At 48.0% G+C, this 15,441-nt stretch overlaps 1 protein-coding gene across 2 annotated transcripts in view; it reads right to left on the bottom strand.

Annotated features, from left to right (window-relative positions):
• Positions 1 to 15,441, bottom strand: part of vps52 (VPS52 subunit of GARP complex) — a 95,698-nt gene that overhangs the window by 67,380 nt on the left and 12,877 nt on the right. For both annotated transcript variants that reach the window (XM_063047866.1, XM_063047867.1), the window contains exons 4-7: positions 14,190 to 14,265; positions 12,785 to 12,852; positions 5,856 to 6,031; positions 1,365 to 1,515 (exon numbers count right to left, since the gene is read on the bottom strand). In XM_063047866.1, the coding sequence (XP_062903936.1) occupies positions 1,365 to 1,515; positions 5,856 to 6,031; positions 12,785 to 12,852; positions 14,190 to 14,265 (471 nt within the window). The remainder of the gene's footprint in view (positions 1 to 1,364; positions 1,516 to 5,855; positions 6,032 to 12,784; positions 12,853 to 14,189; positions 14,266 to 15,441) is intronic.

Below are 15,441 nucleotides of genomic sequence, written 5' to 3' on the forward strand. Positions count from 1 at the left end.
ACGGGGGAACCACAATGGGGATTGGTAAAACTGAGATGGGGGAAGGGTGAGAAATCATGAGATGCTGGAGAAATTGATGTTCATGTCGCGCAATGCTGTTACAGCCTGAGGCATCGGAGTTTGGAATTCAATTCCAGCATCCTCAGTACACACATTTCTTCCCAGGTACGTGTGGGTTTCTCCAAATGCTCTGTTCTCCTCCCACAATCCAAAGACATGCTGGAGAGTTGAGTAATCAAATTGTCCCATGATTAGGCAAGGGTCAAGAATGTGGTTTGCCAGGTGGCTCAGCTCTAGGAGCCTCAGGGGCCCACTCCGTGCTGTATCAATCTGTGCTGACAATAAACTGGACTGGTCAAAGAACACTGAGGCTGTCTACAAGAAGGGTCAGAGCTGTCCCTATTTCCTGAGGAGATTGAGGTCCTTTAAAATCCGCCGGATGATGCTGAGGATGTTCTACGGGTCTGTGGTGGCCAGTGCTATCATGTTTGCTGTTGTGTGCTGGGGCAGCAGGCTGAGGGTAGCAGACACCAACAGAATCAACAAACTCATTCGTAAGGCCAGTGATGTGGTGGGGATGGAACTGGACTCTCTGACGGTGGTGTCTGAAAAGAGGATGCTGTCCAAGTTGCATGCCATCTTGGTCAATGTCTCCCATCCACTACATAATGGACTGGGTGGGCACAGGAGTACATTCAGCCAGAGACTCATTCCACCGAGATGCAACACAGAGCATCATAGGAAGTCATTCCTGCCTGTGGCCATCAAACTTTACAACTCCTCCCTTGGAGGGTCAGACACCCTGAGCCAATAGGCTGGTCCTGAACTTCATAATTTACTGGCATTATTTACATATTACTATTTAACTACTTATGGCTCTATTACTATTTATTATTTATGGTGCAACTGTAACGAAAACCAATTTCCCCCGGGATCAATGAAGTATGACTATGACTATGACTATCCCTAAATAAACGAATTAATAGAACCCATCGAAATATTCATTGTTTGCATCAACAACCACCACAGGCTGGGCATCAGCTGGTGCCAGCCTGCAAGTGTTACCACATTTCCAGTGCCAACACAGCATGCCCACAACTTATTAACCCAAAATGTACGTCTTTGGAATGTGGGAGGAAACCAGAGCACTGAGCCACACGGCCACAGGGAGAACATACAAACATTTTACAGACAACGTCGGGAATTGATTCTGTGTCGCTGGTGCTGTAAAACACCACGCTGCTGTGCCCGCCTGTCTTTCTGTCATTCCATCTTTGTAACATTTTGATTCCCTTTCCCTGCAAACAAATTTCTCAGTGTTTGTCGCCATGAGACGTTGCTGGGCCCAGTTCCCTCAGCCCTACCTTGATCTTGAGACGATCGAGGATATCTTGCACATCAGAACACGCCAAGGTCTCCTTGAAGGACTGCTCCTTGACATAGTTGATTTTGTTATTGAGCTCATGGAGCTGTTCCAGAAACTGCTGCTCCGTCACCGGGGTGTCCAGGATGATGCTGCAATAGAAGGGAGGGGACAGTGAGGATCAGCAGCGGAAAACGGGTGTGGGCAGTTACTGGCAGCCATCGGGAGTCTCCAGGGTGTCCAGGATGATGCTGCAATAGAATGGAGGGGTCAGTGAGGATCAGCAGCGGAAAACGGGTGTGGGCAGTTACTGGCAGCCATCGGGAGTCTCCAGGGTGTCCAGGATGATGCTGCAATAGAAGGGAGGGGACAGTGAGGATCAGCAGCGGAAAACGGGTGTGGACAGTTACTGGCAGCCATCGGGAGTCTCCAGGGTGTCCAGGATGATGCTGAAATAGAACGGAGGGGTCAGTGAGGATCAGCAGCGGAAAACGGGTGTGGGCAGTTACTGGCAGCCATCGGGAGTCACCAGGGTGTCCAGGATGATGCTGAAATAGAAGGGAGGGGACAGTGAGGATCAGCAGCGGAAAACGGGTGTGGACAGTTACTGGCAGCCATCGGGAGTCTCCAGGGTGTCCAGGATGATGCTGAAATAGAACGGAGGGGTCAGTGAGGATCAGCAGAGGAAAACGGGTGTGGGCAGTTACTGGCAGTCATCGGGAGTCTCCAAGGTGTCCAGGATGATGCTGAAATAGAATGGAGGGGACAGTGAGGATCAGCAGCGGAAAACGGGTGTGGGCAGTTACTGGCAGCCATCGGGAGTCTCCAGGGTGTCCAGGATGATGCTGAAATAGAACGGAGGGGTCAGTGAGGATCAGCAGCGGAAAACGGGTGTGGACAGTTACTGGCAGTCATCGGGAGTCTCCAGGGTGTCCAGGATGATGCTGCAATAGAACGGAGGGGTCAGTGAGGATCAGCAGTGGAAAACGGGTGTGGGCAGTTACTGGCAGTCATCGGGAGTCTCCAGGGTGTCCAGGATGATGCTGCAATAGAACGGAGGGGTCAGTGAGGATCAGCAGCGGAAAACGGGTGTGGACAGTTACTGGCAGCCATCGGGAGTCACCAAGGTGTCCAGGATGATGCTGCAATAGAACGGAGGGGACAGTGAGGGGCAGCAGTGGAAAACGGGTGTGGACAGTTACTGGCAGCCATCGGGAGTCTCCAGGGTGTCCAGGATGATGTTGAACAGAATGGAGCCGGACAGCGTTCGGATAACAGGCGCGGACACAAGATTTGCAGATACTAGGGCTCTAACTATTCCTCTATGGGATGGGGACAACACTGGCACTAGTTATTGCCCCCCCCCCCCCATCCAGCATATAGCCTACAAAGCCATTTCAAAGTTCTAGATGCTTAAAGTAAACTTACTATCAAAGTACATATATGTCACCATAAACTACCTTGAAAATCATTTTCTTTCAGGCATTCAGAATACAACAGAGATATACAATAAAATCAATAAAAGACTGATAAACAACCAATTGCAAAAGAAGACAAACTATGCAATTTTTAAAAAAAATAATGAATAAGATTCAACGTTGTTTAATGTCATTTCCCGTACACAGGTGTAAAGAGAACAAAATAAACGCTACTCCCGATCAGATGCAACACAAAAAATAAACACAAAAGATAAAGTACACAATAATAATAATAGAAACAAAAATTATCCAGTAAATACATAAGATAGCTTACATACATAAATTGATTGTTCGTCCATTAAGTGACACGACGCTGTACATAAGGTGACTGATGAGAAATGTGAAAAACATAGTAAAAATATGGGAGAATAAAGTGAGCACCATTATTTGGAGCAGAATAGTCACTGTGTCCCTGTGTACCGCCATGTTGGATGCAAATTTTAAAATTTAAATATAAATAAGTAAATAACACTGAGGACGCGTGTTGTATTGTCCTTGAAAGTGAGACTGCAGGTCGAAGTACAGATATTTGGTGAGTGAAGTTATCCATGTCTGTTCAGGAGCCTGATGGATTTCAGGTAATAACTGTTCCTGAACCTGCTGGATTAGTCCGTAAGTAGTGGAATAGTTCAGAGTTGTGGTGAGTAAAGTTATCCACACCGGTTCAGGAGCCCGATGGTCGAAAGGTTTCATTCTTGTCAGGGGTTGGAGTCATGAACTTCTGTAGATGCACAATGGAGAGAATACTACCTGACTGCATCACGGCCTGGAATGGAAACACCAATGCCCAGGAATGGGAGAAACTACAGAAAGTGGTGGATACAGCCCGGTCCATCACAGGCAAAGCCGTCCCCACCATTGAGCGCCACTGCAACGAGAGCTGCCACAGGAAAGCAGCGTCCATCGTCAAGGACTCCAACTATCCAGGCCTTGCTCTCTTCTTGCCACACCATCGGGTAGAAGGTACAGGAGCCTGAGATCCCACACCACCAGGTTCAGGAACAGCCAATACCCTAAATCCATCGGGCTCCTGAATCAGTGTGGGATAACTTCACTCCCCACAACTCTGAATTGATCCTATAACTTACAGACTGACTTTCAGGGACTCTTTTCAACTCATGTCCTCAGTTTTTTTTTCTATAATTTGTCTTCTGCACACTGGTCCTTTGTCAGTCTTTGCTAATGGAGTCTTTCATAAATTCTGTATTTTATTTTTTTCTGCAAATGCCTGCAAGAAAATTACACTCAAGATAACATATAGTAACATACACATAACTTGAAAATAAATTTTATTTCGATTTGGACTCTGAACAAAGCATGTGATCAAATATGGTCGTTCTCCCCACTTCCCCCCCCATCTGGATGTAAATCCAGTGGCTTCAGGGTCGGGGTTACTGGAGACATAAGAAACTGCAGACAGGTCTCAACCCACAACATTGATCGACTATTTGCCTCCAGCATTTCAGAGCATCACGTGCTGCTGCACAGAAACAGGCCCTTTCACCTTTCTGGTCTTTAATGGCCTGTTTTCTTGCCCAATTCCATCAACCTTCACCTGGACTGTTGCCCTCCGTAACCCTCCCGTCCACGTACCAAATTTCTCTTAAATGTTGAAATCGACCCCACATCCACCTCTTGCACTGGCAGCTCGTCCCACACTCTCACCACCCTCTGAATGAAGAAGCATTTCACCTTTCATCGTTAACTCCTGATCTGTAGTTCCAGTCCCACCCAAACTCAGAGGAGAAAGCCTGCTCGTATTTACCCTATCTATACCCCACATAATATTGTATACCTCTATCAAATCTCCTCTCATTCTTCCACATTCCATGGAATAAAATCCTAACCTATTCAACCCTTCCCTATAACTCAGTCCTCAAAACCTTGAAATATCTTTGTACATTTCCTCTACACTCTTTCAACCTTGTTGATATCTTTCCTGTATGTAGGTGACCACAACTGCACACAATACTCCAAATTTGGCCTTGTACAACTTCAGCAGAACATCCCAAACACCTGTACTCAAAACTTTGATTTATGATACACAAAGTGACAAAAGCTCTCTTTACGACCCTATCTACCTCTGATGCCACTTTCAAGGAATTATGGATCTCTACACCCAGATAGATTGGTTCTACCGCACTCCTCAGTGCCCTATTGTTCATTTTGTAAGTCATACCCTGGTTTGTTCTCCCAAAGTGCAACACTTCACACTTGTCAGCATTAAATTCCATCTGCCGCTTTTTAGCGCACTTTTCCAGCGAGACCAGATCCTACTGCAAGGTACGATAAGCCTTCCTCACTGTCCAGTACACACCCAGTCTTGGAGCAATCTGCAAAATGGCTGAACCAGTTACCACGTCTATATGATCTGCCCTCAATGTCCTACACAGCAGGGAATAAAACCCCAGCTTCCCTGTAAATCAGGTCCTCTAGTCCCAGCAACATCTTTGAAAATTTTCTCTCAATTCATTAATTTTATTTATACCTTCCCTGTAGGTAGGCGACCAGAACTGGACAAAAATACTCCAAGTTTATCTTATACAACTTCAACAGCCCCTGCACTTGATGCCCAGATTTTGGCAGTGTTCTCCGGTCATAGTTTTGGAAGCTGCTTCCTATCCCACATCCACGGTACCGGATTCAGTTCTGTAGCCAACACAGTGAAGGTCAGAATCAGCGGAGTAGATTAAGCTGTCACCTTGAACACCCCACAGTGGGCGAGGCTGCGGGGGGTGTATGGGGATGGAGAGCTGAAACAATAGGACTGAGGACGGTGAGAACTGGACGACTGCATGGATCATTGAAGCACATTTAACCACCAGGCTGACATTGCTCCCGTTGAGCTCAGCACTGTGAGTGAGGCTGCGAGTGGTGGGGGGGGATGAGGTTGGGGCAGGCCAACCGCGACTGACAGCTGAAGCACCTTGGGCGAGGCCGGATGGGGTCGGGGAGGTCTGGGAGAGGTTGACGCAGGGGCCACAGATGGGACACGGGAAGCGTCGCTGACTCACGCGATCATGGCGTTCGGCACCACGAGCTCGTCGACTAGCTGGCTGAGCTCGCTGCGGACAGACTGGCGGTTCTTCAGCTTGATGTTCATGGCGATGGACTGCTCCTGCAGTGTCTGGATCTCACAGCTGATGCTGCTGAGGTCACTCTGGAAGGTGCTGAGCATCTGCTCCATTCTCTGTGCAGCGGGATAATGGGGTGGCGTTAAGGGACAGAGCGAAAGAAGCTTTCCCGTACTGCACAGTGCCCAACACATCACCGGCCATCAAGGACATAGGGTACGTACATAAAGGTGCCGGAAAGGGGCCAGTACGGTAGTGAAGGATCCCTCCCGCCCTGCTCACGGACTGTTTGTCCCGCTCCCATCGGCGAGGAGGCTACGCAGCATTCATACCAGGACCACCAGACTCAAAAACAGTTACTTACCCCAAGCAGTAAGACTGAGCAACACCTCCACACCCCCAATCACCACGACTTGATCATTTCCTGTCAGTCACCTTACATACAGACACTCCTGTACCTAGCGTTACTTTACAGACATACAATCAATCTCATCTCCCCACTCCTACATCCCTAAGACCCTGCACACCGTCTTTGATTCTTTCTGTCAGTTACCCCGCCTAGAGACAATTAACACTGGCCAATTACCGTTGGTGGCACGGTAGCGTAGTGGCTAGCGCAATAGTTTACAGCATCAGCATAAGACCACAAGTCATAGGAGCAGAATCAAGCCATTCAGCCCATCGAGATTCCACCATGGCTGATCCCAGATCCCACTCAACCCCCTGCTTTCTCACCATATCCTTTGATGCCCTGATAGATCAGGACACGATCAACTTCCGCCTTAAATATACCCACAGACTTGGCCTCCAGCTCAGTCTGTGGCAGAGCATGCCATAGACGTACAACTCTCTGGCTAAAAATAAATTCCTCCTTAACTCTGTTCTAAAGGTCGCCCCTCAATTTTGAGGCTGTGCCTTCCAGTTCTGGATACCCCCACGATAGGAAACATCATCCCCATATCCACCCTATCTAGTGCTTTCAACATTCGGTAGGTTTCAAAGAGATCCCCCCCCCACCCCCCCCGCATTCGTCTAAATTTCTGTGACCACAGACCCAAAGCTGCCAAACACCCGTCACACGTTAACCCCTTCATTCCTGGAATCACCCTTGGGAATCTCCACTGGACTCTCTCCAATAACAACACGTCCTCAGCATTATCTCCTTGCTTTTATATTCTATTCCCCTTCAAATAAATGCCAGCAATTTATTTGCCTTCTTTACCCCAGAGTCAACCTGTAAATTAACCCTCTGGGAGTCCTGCCGGAGGACTCCCAAGTCCCTCTGCACCTCTGATGTTTGAACCTTCTCCCCATTTAGATAACAGTCCGCACTATTGTTCCTTTTACCAAAATGCATTATCATACATTTCCCAACATTGTATTCCATCTGTCACTTTTTTGCCCATTCTTCCAATTCGTCTAAGTTCTGCGTCAATCGCAACACTTTCTCAGCACTACCTACCCTCTTACTTATCTTCATATCATCCACAAACTTTGCCACAAAGCCATCAATTCCATTATCCAAGTCATTGACAAAAAATGTGAAAAGTAACCGTGCCAATACTGGCCCCTGAGAAACACCACTAGTCACTGGCAGCCAACCAGGAAAGGCCCCTTTTATTCTCACTCACTGCCTCCTGCCTGTCAGCCATTCCGTTATCCATGCCAGTGTCTATCCTGTAACACCATAGGATTTTATCTTGTTAAGCAGCCTCATAGGTGGCATCTTCTCAAACGCCTTCTAAAAATCTAAGTAAATGACATCCACTGTCTCTCCTTTGTGCACCCTGCTTGTTACTTCCTCGAAGAACTCTAGCAGATTTGTCAGGCAAGATTTCCCTTTACAGAAGCCATGCTGACTTTAACTTATTTTATCATTAGTCTCCAAGTACCTCAAATCCACATTAATAATAGACTCCAACACTTCCCCAACCACTGAGGTTAGGCTAACCAGCCTGTAATTTCCTTTCTTTTGCTTTCGTCCCTTCTTAAAGAGTGGAGTGACATTTGCAATTTTCCAGTCCTCTGGGACCATGCCAGAATGAAGTGATTCTTGAAAGATCACGACCAATGCATACATTGTCTCTTCAGCAACCTCCCTTAGGACTCTGGAATATAGTCCATCGGTCCAGGTGACTTACCCACCTTAAGACTTTTGAGTTTGTCTAGCCCTTTTTCCTCTGTAATATCAATGGCAGACACTCCTACTCCCAGACACTCACAGGCCTCTGGTGCACTGCTAGTGTCTTTCACAATGAGGACTGATGCAAAGTACCCATTAAGTTCATCTGCCATTTCTTTGTCCCCCATTACTACCAGCATCATTTTCCAGTAGTCCAGTATCAACTCTCACTTCCCCTTTGTATAACTCAAAAAACTTTTGGTATCCTGCTTTATATTACTGGCTAGTCTGCCCTCATATTTCATCTTTTCCCTTCTTAAGGCTTTTTTAGTTGCATTTTGTTGGATTTTAAAAGCTTCCCAATCATTCAAATTCCCACTCACTTTTGCTACCTTATCCTTGGCTTTTATGCAGTCCTCAACCTCCCTTGTCAGCCACAGTTGCCTATCTCTGCCATTTGAAAAACTCTTCCTCTGTGGGATATACCTATCCTGCACCCTGTGAACTATTCCCAGAAATTTCAGCCATCTCTGTTCTGCTGTCATCCCCACCAGTATCCTCCTCCAATCCACCTGGGCAAGCTCTTCTCTCATGTCTAAATTCCCTTTACTCCATTGTGATATAGATACATGTGAGTTATACTTCTCCCTCTCAAACTGCAGTATGAATTTAATCATATTATGATCACTGTCTCCTAAGGGTGTCTTTATGCTAAGCTCCCTAATAAGATCTGGGTTATTACACAACACCCAATCTAAGATAGCCCTTCCCCGAGTAGGCTCAAGCACAAGCTGCTCTGAAAAGCCATCTCATAGCCACTCAACAAATTCCCTCTCTTGTTATCAGACACCAACCTGATTTTCCCAATCCCCTTGCATATTGAAGTCCTCAATTACAATTGTAACATTACCCTTATTACATGCCTTTTCCAGCTCCCTTTGCAATCTCAACCCCACATCTTGGCTACTATTTGGAGGCATACATATGATTCCCATAATGTTCTTTTTACCCTTGGAGTTTCTTAACTGCACCCACAAAGATTCAACATTCTCTGACCCAATGTCACCTCTTTCTAAAGATGTAATTCCATCTCTTACCAACAGAGCCACACCTTCATGGCTGTCCTGTTGATTGAAAGTAAATCCTCTGATGTTGAACTCCCAACTGTGGCCATCTTTCAGCCACTACTCAGTGATGCCCACAATGTCACACCGACCAATCTTTAATTGTGTCACGAGTTTGTCAGAATGCTACGTGCATTTACACAGAGCGCCTTCACTCCTTCATTCTTCACCCTTTTGAATTTTGCCTCTGTGGTACAATTTAACCCTTTGCTATGCCTGCATTTGCACCCGAACACTGGTTTGACCTTTCTTACATTCATGTTACATATTACATCATCTGCTTGTGAACCTGCTGGCTCATCCCCAGCTCATTTGCCCATTTAGGAATTGGATGGCAGAGGGGAAGGATCTGTTCCTGAATCGCTGAGTGTGTGCCTTCAGGCTTCTGTACCTCTTTCCTGATGGTAACAGTGAGAAAAGGGCATGCCCTGCGTGATGGGGGCCCTTAATAATGGGTGTCACCTTTCTGAGGCACCACTCCTTGAAGATGTCTTAGATACTATGGAGGCTAGTACCCAAGATGGAGCTGATTAACCTTACAACTTTCTGTAGCTTCTTTTGATCCTGTCCAGAGGGCCCGCCCCCCCACGCCCCACACAAGACAGTGATGCAGCCTGTCTGAATGCTCTCCAAGGTACACATGTCGAAGTTTTCGAGTCTCCTCAAACTCCTAATGAAATACAACTTACTTGTGGCAATATTTTGTTTTATGTGCTGTGCGTGATATATGTTTTGTGGGTACCCAGTGGTCCAGAAGAACATTATTTCGTGTGCCCTACATATGTAGTCAGATGAACTTGAATTCCCTGCCGTCACGGGCAAGTAAAGCTAATCTCTCCAGAACACCAGATCCTTGACTTTTTCATTGGGAGTCTGCAGTCAGTGCGATCAGAAATAACACCTCCTCACCAGGCACCTCAGGGGTGTGTGCTTAGCCCACTGCTTTACTCTCTCTTCACCATGACTGCGTGGCTAGGCACAACTCAGGCACCATCCATACATTCTTCGACGGCACAACTGTGTTCGGCAGAATCTGATGATGCCGAGGAGGCATACAGGAGTGAGATAGGTCAGCTGGTTGAGTGGTGTCACAACAACCTTGCGCAGGAAGACCAAGGAACTGACTGTAGACTTCAGGAAGGGGAAGTCGTGGAGACATACATGTCCTCATCGAGGGATCAACAATAGGAAGAGTGAGCAGATTCAAGTTCCATTACTACCATCACAGAGGAGGTCCAGGAGCCTGAAGACACCCACAACGTTTAGTTACAGTTTATTCCCATCTGCCAGTACTTTCCTCGCCTTTTACCCAATTTATTTTTATATATATTTATTGTAATTTATGGTATTTTTCATGACTGACACTGTCATGCTGCCACAAACCAACAAATTACACCACATGGGTTAGTGAGAATAAACCCGTCCGATTCTAAAAACACCTCTATTACAGGACAAAGTCCTCATACCCCTCATCACCTCAAGTCTGCTGGAGGCCGCCTGCACTGGGATCGGAGGACCATTCCTGTGTGTGTGAGTGGGTGGGAGGGAGGGAGGAAAAGAGCTCGGCGGACTGTCTGTGTGTGAGAGGGAGGGAGGAAAAGAGCTCGGAGGACCGTCTGTGTGTGAGTGGGTGGGAGGGAGGAAAACAGCTCAGAGGACTGTCTGTGTGTGAGTGGGAGGGAGGGAGGGAGGAAAAGAGCTCAGAGGACTGACTGTGTGTGAGTGGGAGGGAGGGAGGAAAAGAGCTCAGAGGACTGACTGTGTGTAAGAGGGAGGGAGGGAGGAAAAGAGCTCGGAGGACCGTCTGTGTGTGTGTGGGAGGGAGGGAGGAAAAGAGCTCGGAGGACTGACTGTGTGTGAGAGGGAGGGAGGAAAAGAGCTCGGAGGACCGTCTGTGTGTGTGTGAGAGGGAGGAAAAGAGCTCGGAGGACTGACTGTGTGTGAGAGGGAGGGAGGAAAAGAGCTCGGAGGACCGTCTGTGTGTGTGTGAGAGGGAGGAAAAGAGCTCGGAGGACTGACTGTGTGTGAGTGGGAGGGAGGAAGGAAAAGAGCTTGGAGGACTGACTGTGTGTCAGAAAGAGGGAGGAAAAGAGCTCGGAGGACCGTCTGTGTGTGAGTGGGAGGGAGGAAAAGAGCTCAGAGGACCATCTGTGAGTGGGAGGGAGGAAAAGAGTTTGTTTTGCTGTTGTGTTCCATTACTTTGTTGTGCTGCTGTTGTTTGTTTTGTTCCACTGAACATTTCTTTTAGGCATCCGTTAGCTTCGCGAGACCATGGATTTGCGCCTTGGAAGGTTTCCAGGGTGCAGGCCTGGGCAAGGTTGTATGGAAGACTGGCAGTTGCCCATGCTGCAAGTCTCCCCTCTCCATGCCACTGATGTTGTCCAAGGGAAGGACATTAGGACCCATACAGCTTGGCACCGGTGTTGTCGCAGAGCAATGTGTAGTTAAGTGCCTTGCTCAAGGACACAACACGCTGCCTCAGCTGAGGCTTGAACTAGCGACCTTCAGATCACTAGACCAACACCTTAACCACTTGGCCATGTGCCAACACATACTGAACATCATGGGCATGGTTATCTTATAGAATCACAGAAACAGAGAACACTACAGCACAGATCTGTGTCAAACAATTAATTTGTCTAGTCCTGTCGACCCAGAACATATATCTCCATACCCCTCCCATTCATGTATCTATCCAAGTTTCTTTTCAATGTTAAAATCACACCAGCATCTTCCACTGGCAGCTGTTCCACACTCTCACCACCCTGAGAGAAGAGGCTCCTATGAGACATTTCACCTTTCATCTATGACCTCTAGTTGTAGTCTCTCCCAACCTCCATGGAAAAAGCTTGCTTGCATTTACTATATCTATACCCGGCATAATTTTCTATACCACTATCAAATCTCCCCTCGATCTTCTCTGCTCCAGGGAATGAAGTCCTAACCAATTTAACCTTTCCCTGTAACTCAGGTGGTCAAGACTTGGCAACATCCTCGTAAATTTTCTCAGTACTCTTTTAATCATATTTACATCTTTCCTGCAGGTAGTTAACCAAAACTGGACACAGTAGTCCAAATTTAGCATCACCAATGTCTTACACAACTTCAACATAACATCCCAACGCCTGGACTCAATACATCGATTTATGAAGGGCAATGTGCCAAACACTCTCTTTACAACCCTATCTGCTGAATGAGGGATCTGTATTCCTACCACTCACCACAGCAAGTCCTAGACCCCTCAATGCCCTATCACTCACCACAGCAAGTCCTACTCAGGCTTGTCCTCCCAAAGTGCAACACCTCACACTTGTCTACACTGAATTCCATCTCCATTTTTCTGCCCACTTCACCAGCTGATCCAACTCTCACTGCAAGCTTTGGTAATCTTCCTTGGTGCCCCATACACCCACTCTATCTTGGCATCATTGCCCTTCCTTTCCAGTCCTGATAAAGGGCTTTGGCTCAAAATATCGATGGTTTATTCCCCTCCATAGATGCTGCCTGACCTGCTGTTCTTCTAGCATTTTGTGTGTATGTCAGTTATATGTCATATATGCTGTTCTTCTAGCATTTTGTGTGTATATGTCAGTTACAGTAAACCTAAATGTGATTCCACCTACCTCTAGGATAGTGTCACAGGCTGTGATCTGGTTGTGCAGGCTGGCAATGTTCTCACTCTCCTTGATGTCTGGTGGTTGACGGTAAGGAACGCAGAGAGTGTGGGAGAGATCCTCCCCAGCCCACATTGCAGGGTGGGGAAGCATTCTAAACCTTGTTCCATGATCACTGAAACTATGGCCCCGAGATCCCCCTCACAAAACCAACCAACAGGTTGCAGGGGGAAGAACATCAAGGCACCGTCTGTGGGACTGGGGGAACAGGATCTGAGACTATGGGCCAGAGTGGACCCGACCCGCCCCCCCGCCCCCTTCCCGACAAGCTGTAGGGGGATAAACAGCAGGATGCTGTCTTGGATCCTGTTCCCACAGACATTAGGCCAGAGTGAACCCTACAGCCCCCTCCCAACAAGCTGCAAGGGGAAGATGAGCAGAGCCCTGTCTATGGGACAGCAGAGCAGGATCCCAGACTATGGGCCTGAGTGAACCCCACACCCAACTGGCTGCAGGGGAAGAACCAGAGGGCCCTGTCTGTGGGACTGTGGAACAGGATCTGAGAGTATGGGTCAGAGTGAACCCAACTGGCTGCAGGGGAAGATGAGCAGGAACCTGAATGAGGAACAGCGGAACAGGATCCGAGACTATGGGCCAGAGTGACCCCCTTACCCAACAAGCTGCAGGGGGAGAACAGGGCCCTGTCTGTGGGAGCAGGATCCAAGACTATGGGTCAGATTGAACCAACCCCCCCCCCCTCCCCAACAAGCTGCAGGGGTAAACAACAGGGCCCTATCTGTGGGAGCAGGATCCAAGACTATGGGTCAGATTGAACCAACCCCCCCCCCTCCCCAACAAGCTGCAGGGGTAAACAACAGGGCCCTATCTGTGGGAGCAGGATCCAAGACTATGGGTCAGATTGAACCAACCCCCCCCCCCCCACCAACAAGCTGCAGGGGTAAACAACAGGGCCCTGTCTGCCGGACTGCGGGAACAGGATTCCAGACTATGGGCCAGAGTGAACCCTGACAGGTTGTAGGGGGGAGAACAACAGTCTAGACTAGACTGTTTAATTGTATTTTCTTTGCAGCCTAACACTGAACTTTAAGTACTGTAGTTCTTGTATACAGGCAACAGTCTAGCAAGCGTTCTAGTGGTCACAGTACATATATGCAATTGATCATTATACCCCTAGTGGTTACATTTGTATAATTGTGGAATGTTCTGGAACCTTCTCTTCCAGTTTATTGTCTTGTACACAGGTTGTTTGTCCACCTTGTTGTGTACGGTTTTTCATTGATTCTGTTCAGTTTCGTTTCATTTACCGTGAACGGCCAGAAAACAATGAACCTCAGGGGTGTGTATGGAGACATCTATGTACTTTACTATGAAATTTGTCTCTTTGAAAGGATACAGTCTTTAATGGAGGCATGCTCGATGTATTGTAACTCAGTCTCCACCTGCTTGGAGTAGTGCCTCAGGTCTACACCCTGAAAAGAAAGATTAATTCCGGTTAATCACACACTGTCAGTCACCGTGCTAAAAGCTAGCTACCACAGAACCTCCTGGAAGTTAAAGGTTTTCAAAGAGTGAGCTGGAAGAACTCAGCCGGTCATACAGCATCTGCGGAGGAAATGGGCAGGCAATGTTTTAATTGTTACCAATACCCTTGTGCAGATACAGCCTAGTACATCACAGGCAAACCCTCCTCACCACTGAGGAGATCTACATGGAGCTGTTGCAGAAAAGCAGCATCCACAAAAGACCCCCTGCATTCAGGCCACTCTCTCGTCTCACTGCTGCCATCAGGAAGGTGGTACAAAGCAACACTCACACCATGCTGGAGGAACTCAGCAGGTCGGGCAGCATTTGAAAGTGAATTTGAGGCTGGCTGGAAGTTTTTCAAATTCACTTGGTCTATCTCGGACACTTCCCTCCCCTTTCTCGATGTCTTGGTCTCCATCTCTGGAGACAGACTGTCCACTAACATCTTCTACAAGCCCACTGACTGTCATAACTACCTTGACTATACCTCTTCCCACCCCGCCACATGCAAAAATGCCATTCCCTATTCCCAGTTCCTCCATCTCTGCCGCATCTGCTCCCAGGATGAGGCTTTCTGTTCCAGGACATCTCAAATGTCCTCTTTCTTTAAGGATTGTGGTTTCCCTTCTACCGTCATCAATGATGCCCTCACCCACATCTCCTCCATTTCCCGCACTTCGGCCCTCACCCCATCCTCCCATCACCACAACAGGGACAGAGTTCCCCTTGTCCTCAGCTACCAGCCCAGCACCCTCCGGATCCAGCACATTATCCTCTGCAACTTCCGCCACCTTCAACAGAACCCCACCATTAAGCACATCTTTCCCTCTCCACCCCTCTCCACTTTCCGCAGGGATCGGAGCCTCCGTGACTCCCTTATCCACACGTCCATCCCCACTGATCTCCCACCTGGCACTTATCACGATAAGCGTAAGTGCTACAGCTGTCCCTACACCTCCTCTCTTGCCACCATTCAGGGCCCCAAACAGTCCTTCCAGGTGAGGCAACACTTCACTTGTGAGTCTGTTGGGGTCATCTATTGCATCCGGTGCTCCCGGTGCGGCCTCCTCTACATCGGTGAAACCCGACGCAGATTGGGGGACCGCTTCATCGAGCACCTC

The sequence above is a fragment of the Mobula hypostoma genome, chromosome 5 (assembly GCF_963921235.1).
Source record: "Mobula hypostoma chromosome 5, sMobHyp1.1, whole genome shotgun sequence".
NCBI lineage: Eukaryota > Metazoa > Chordata > Chondrichthyes > Myliobatiformes > Myliobatidae > Mobula > Mobula hypostoma.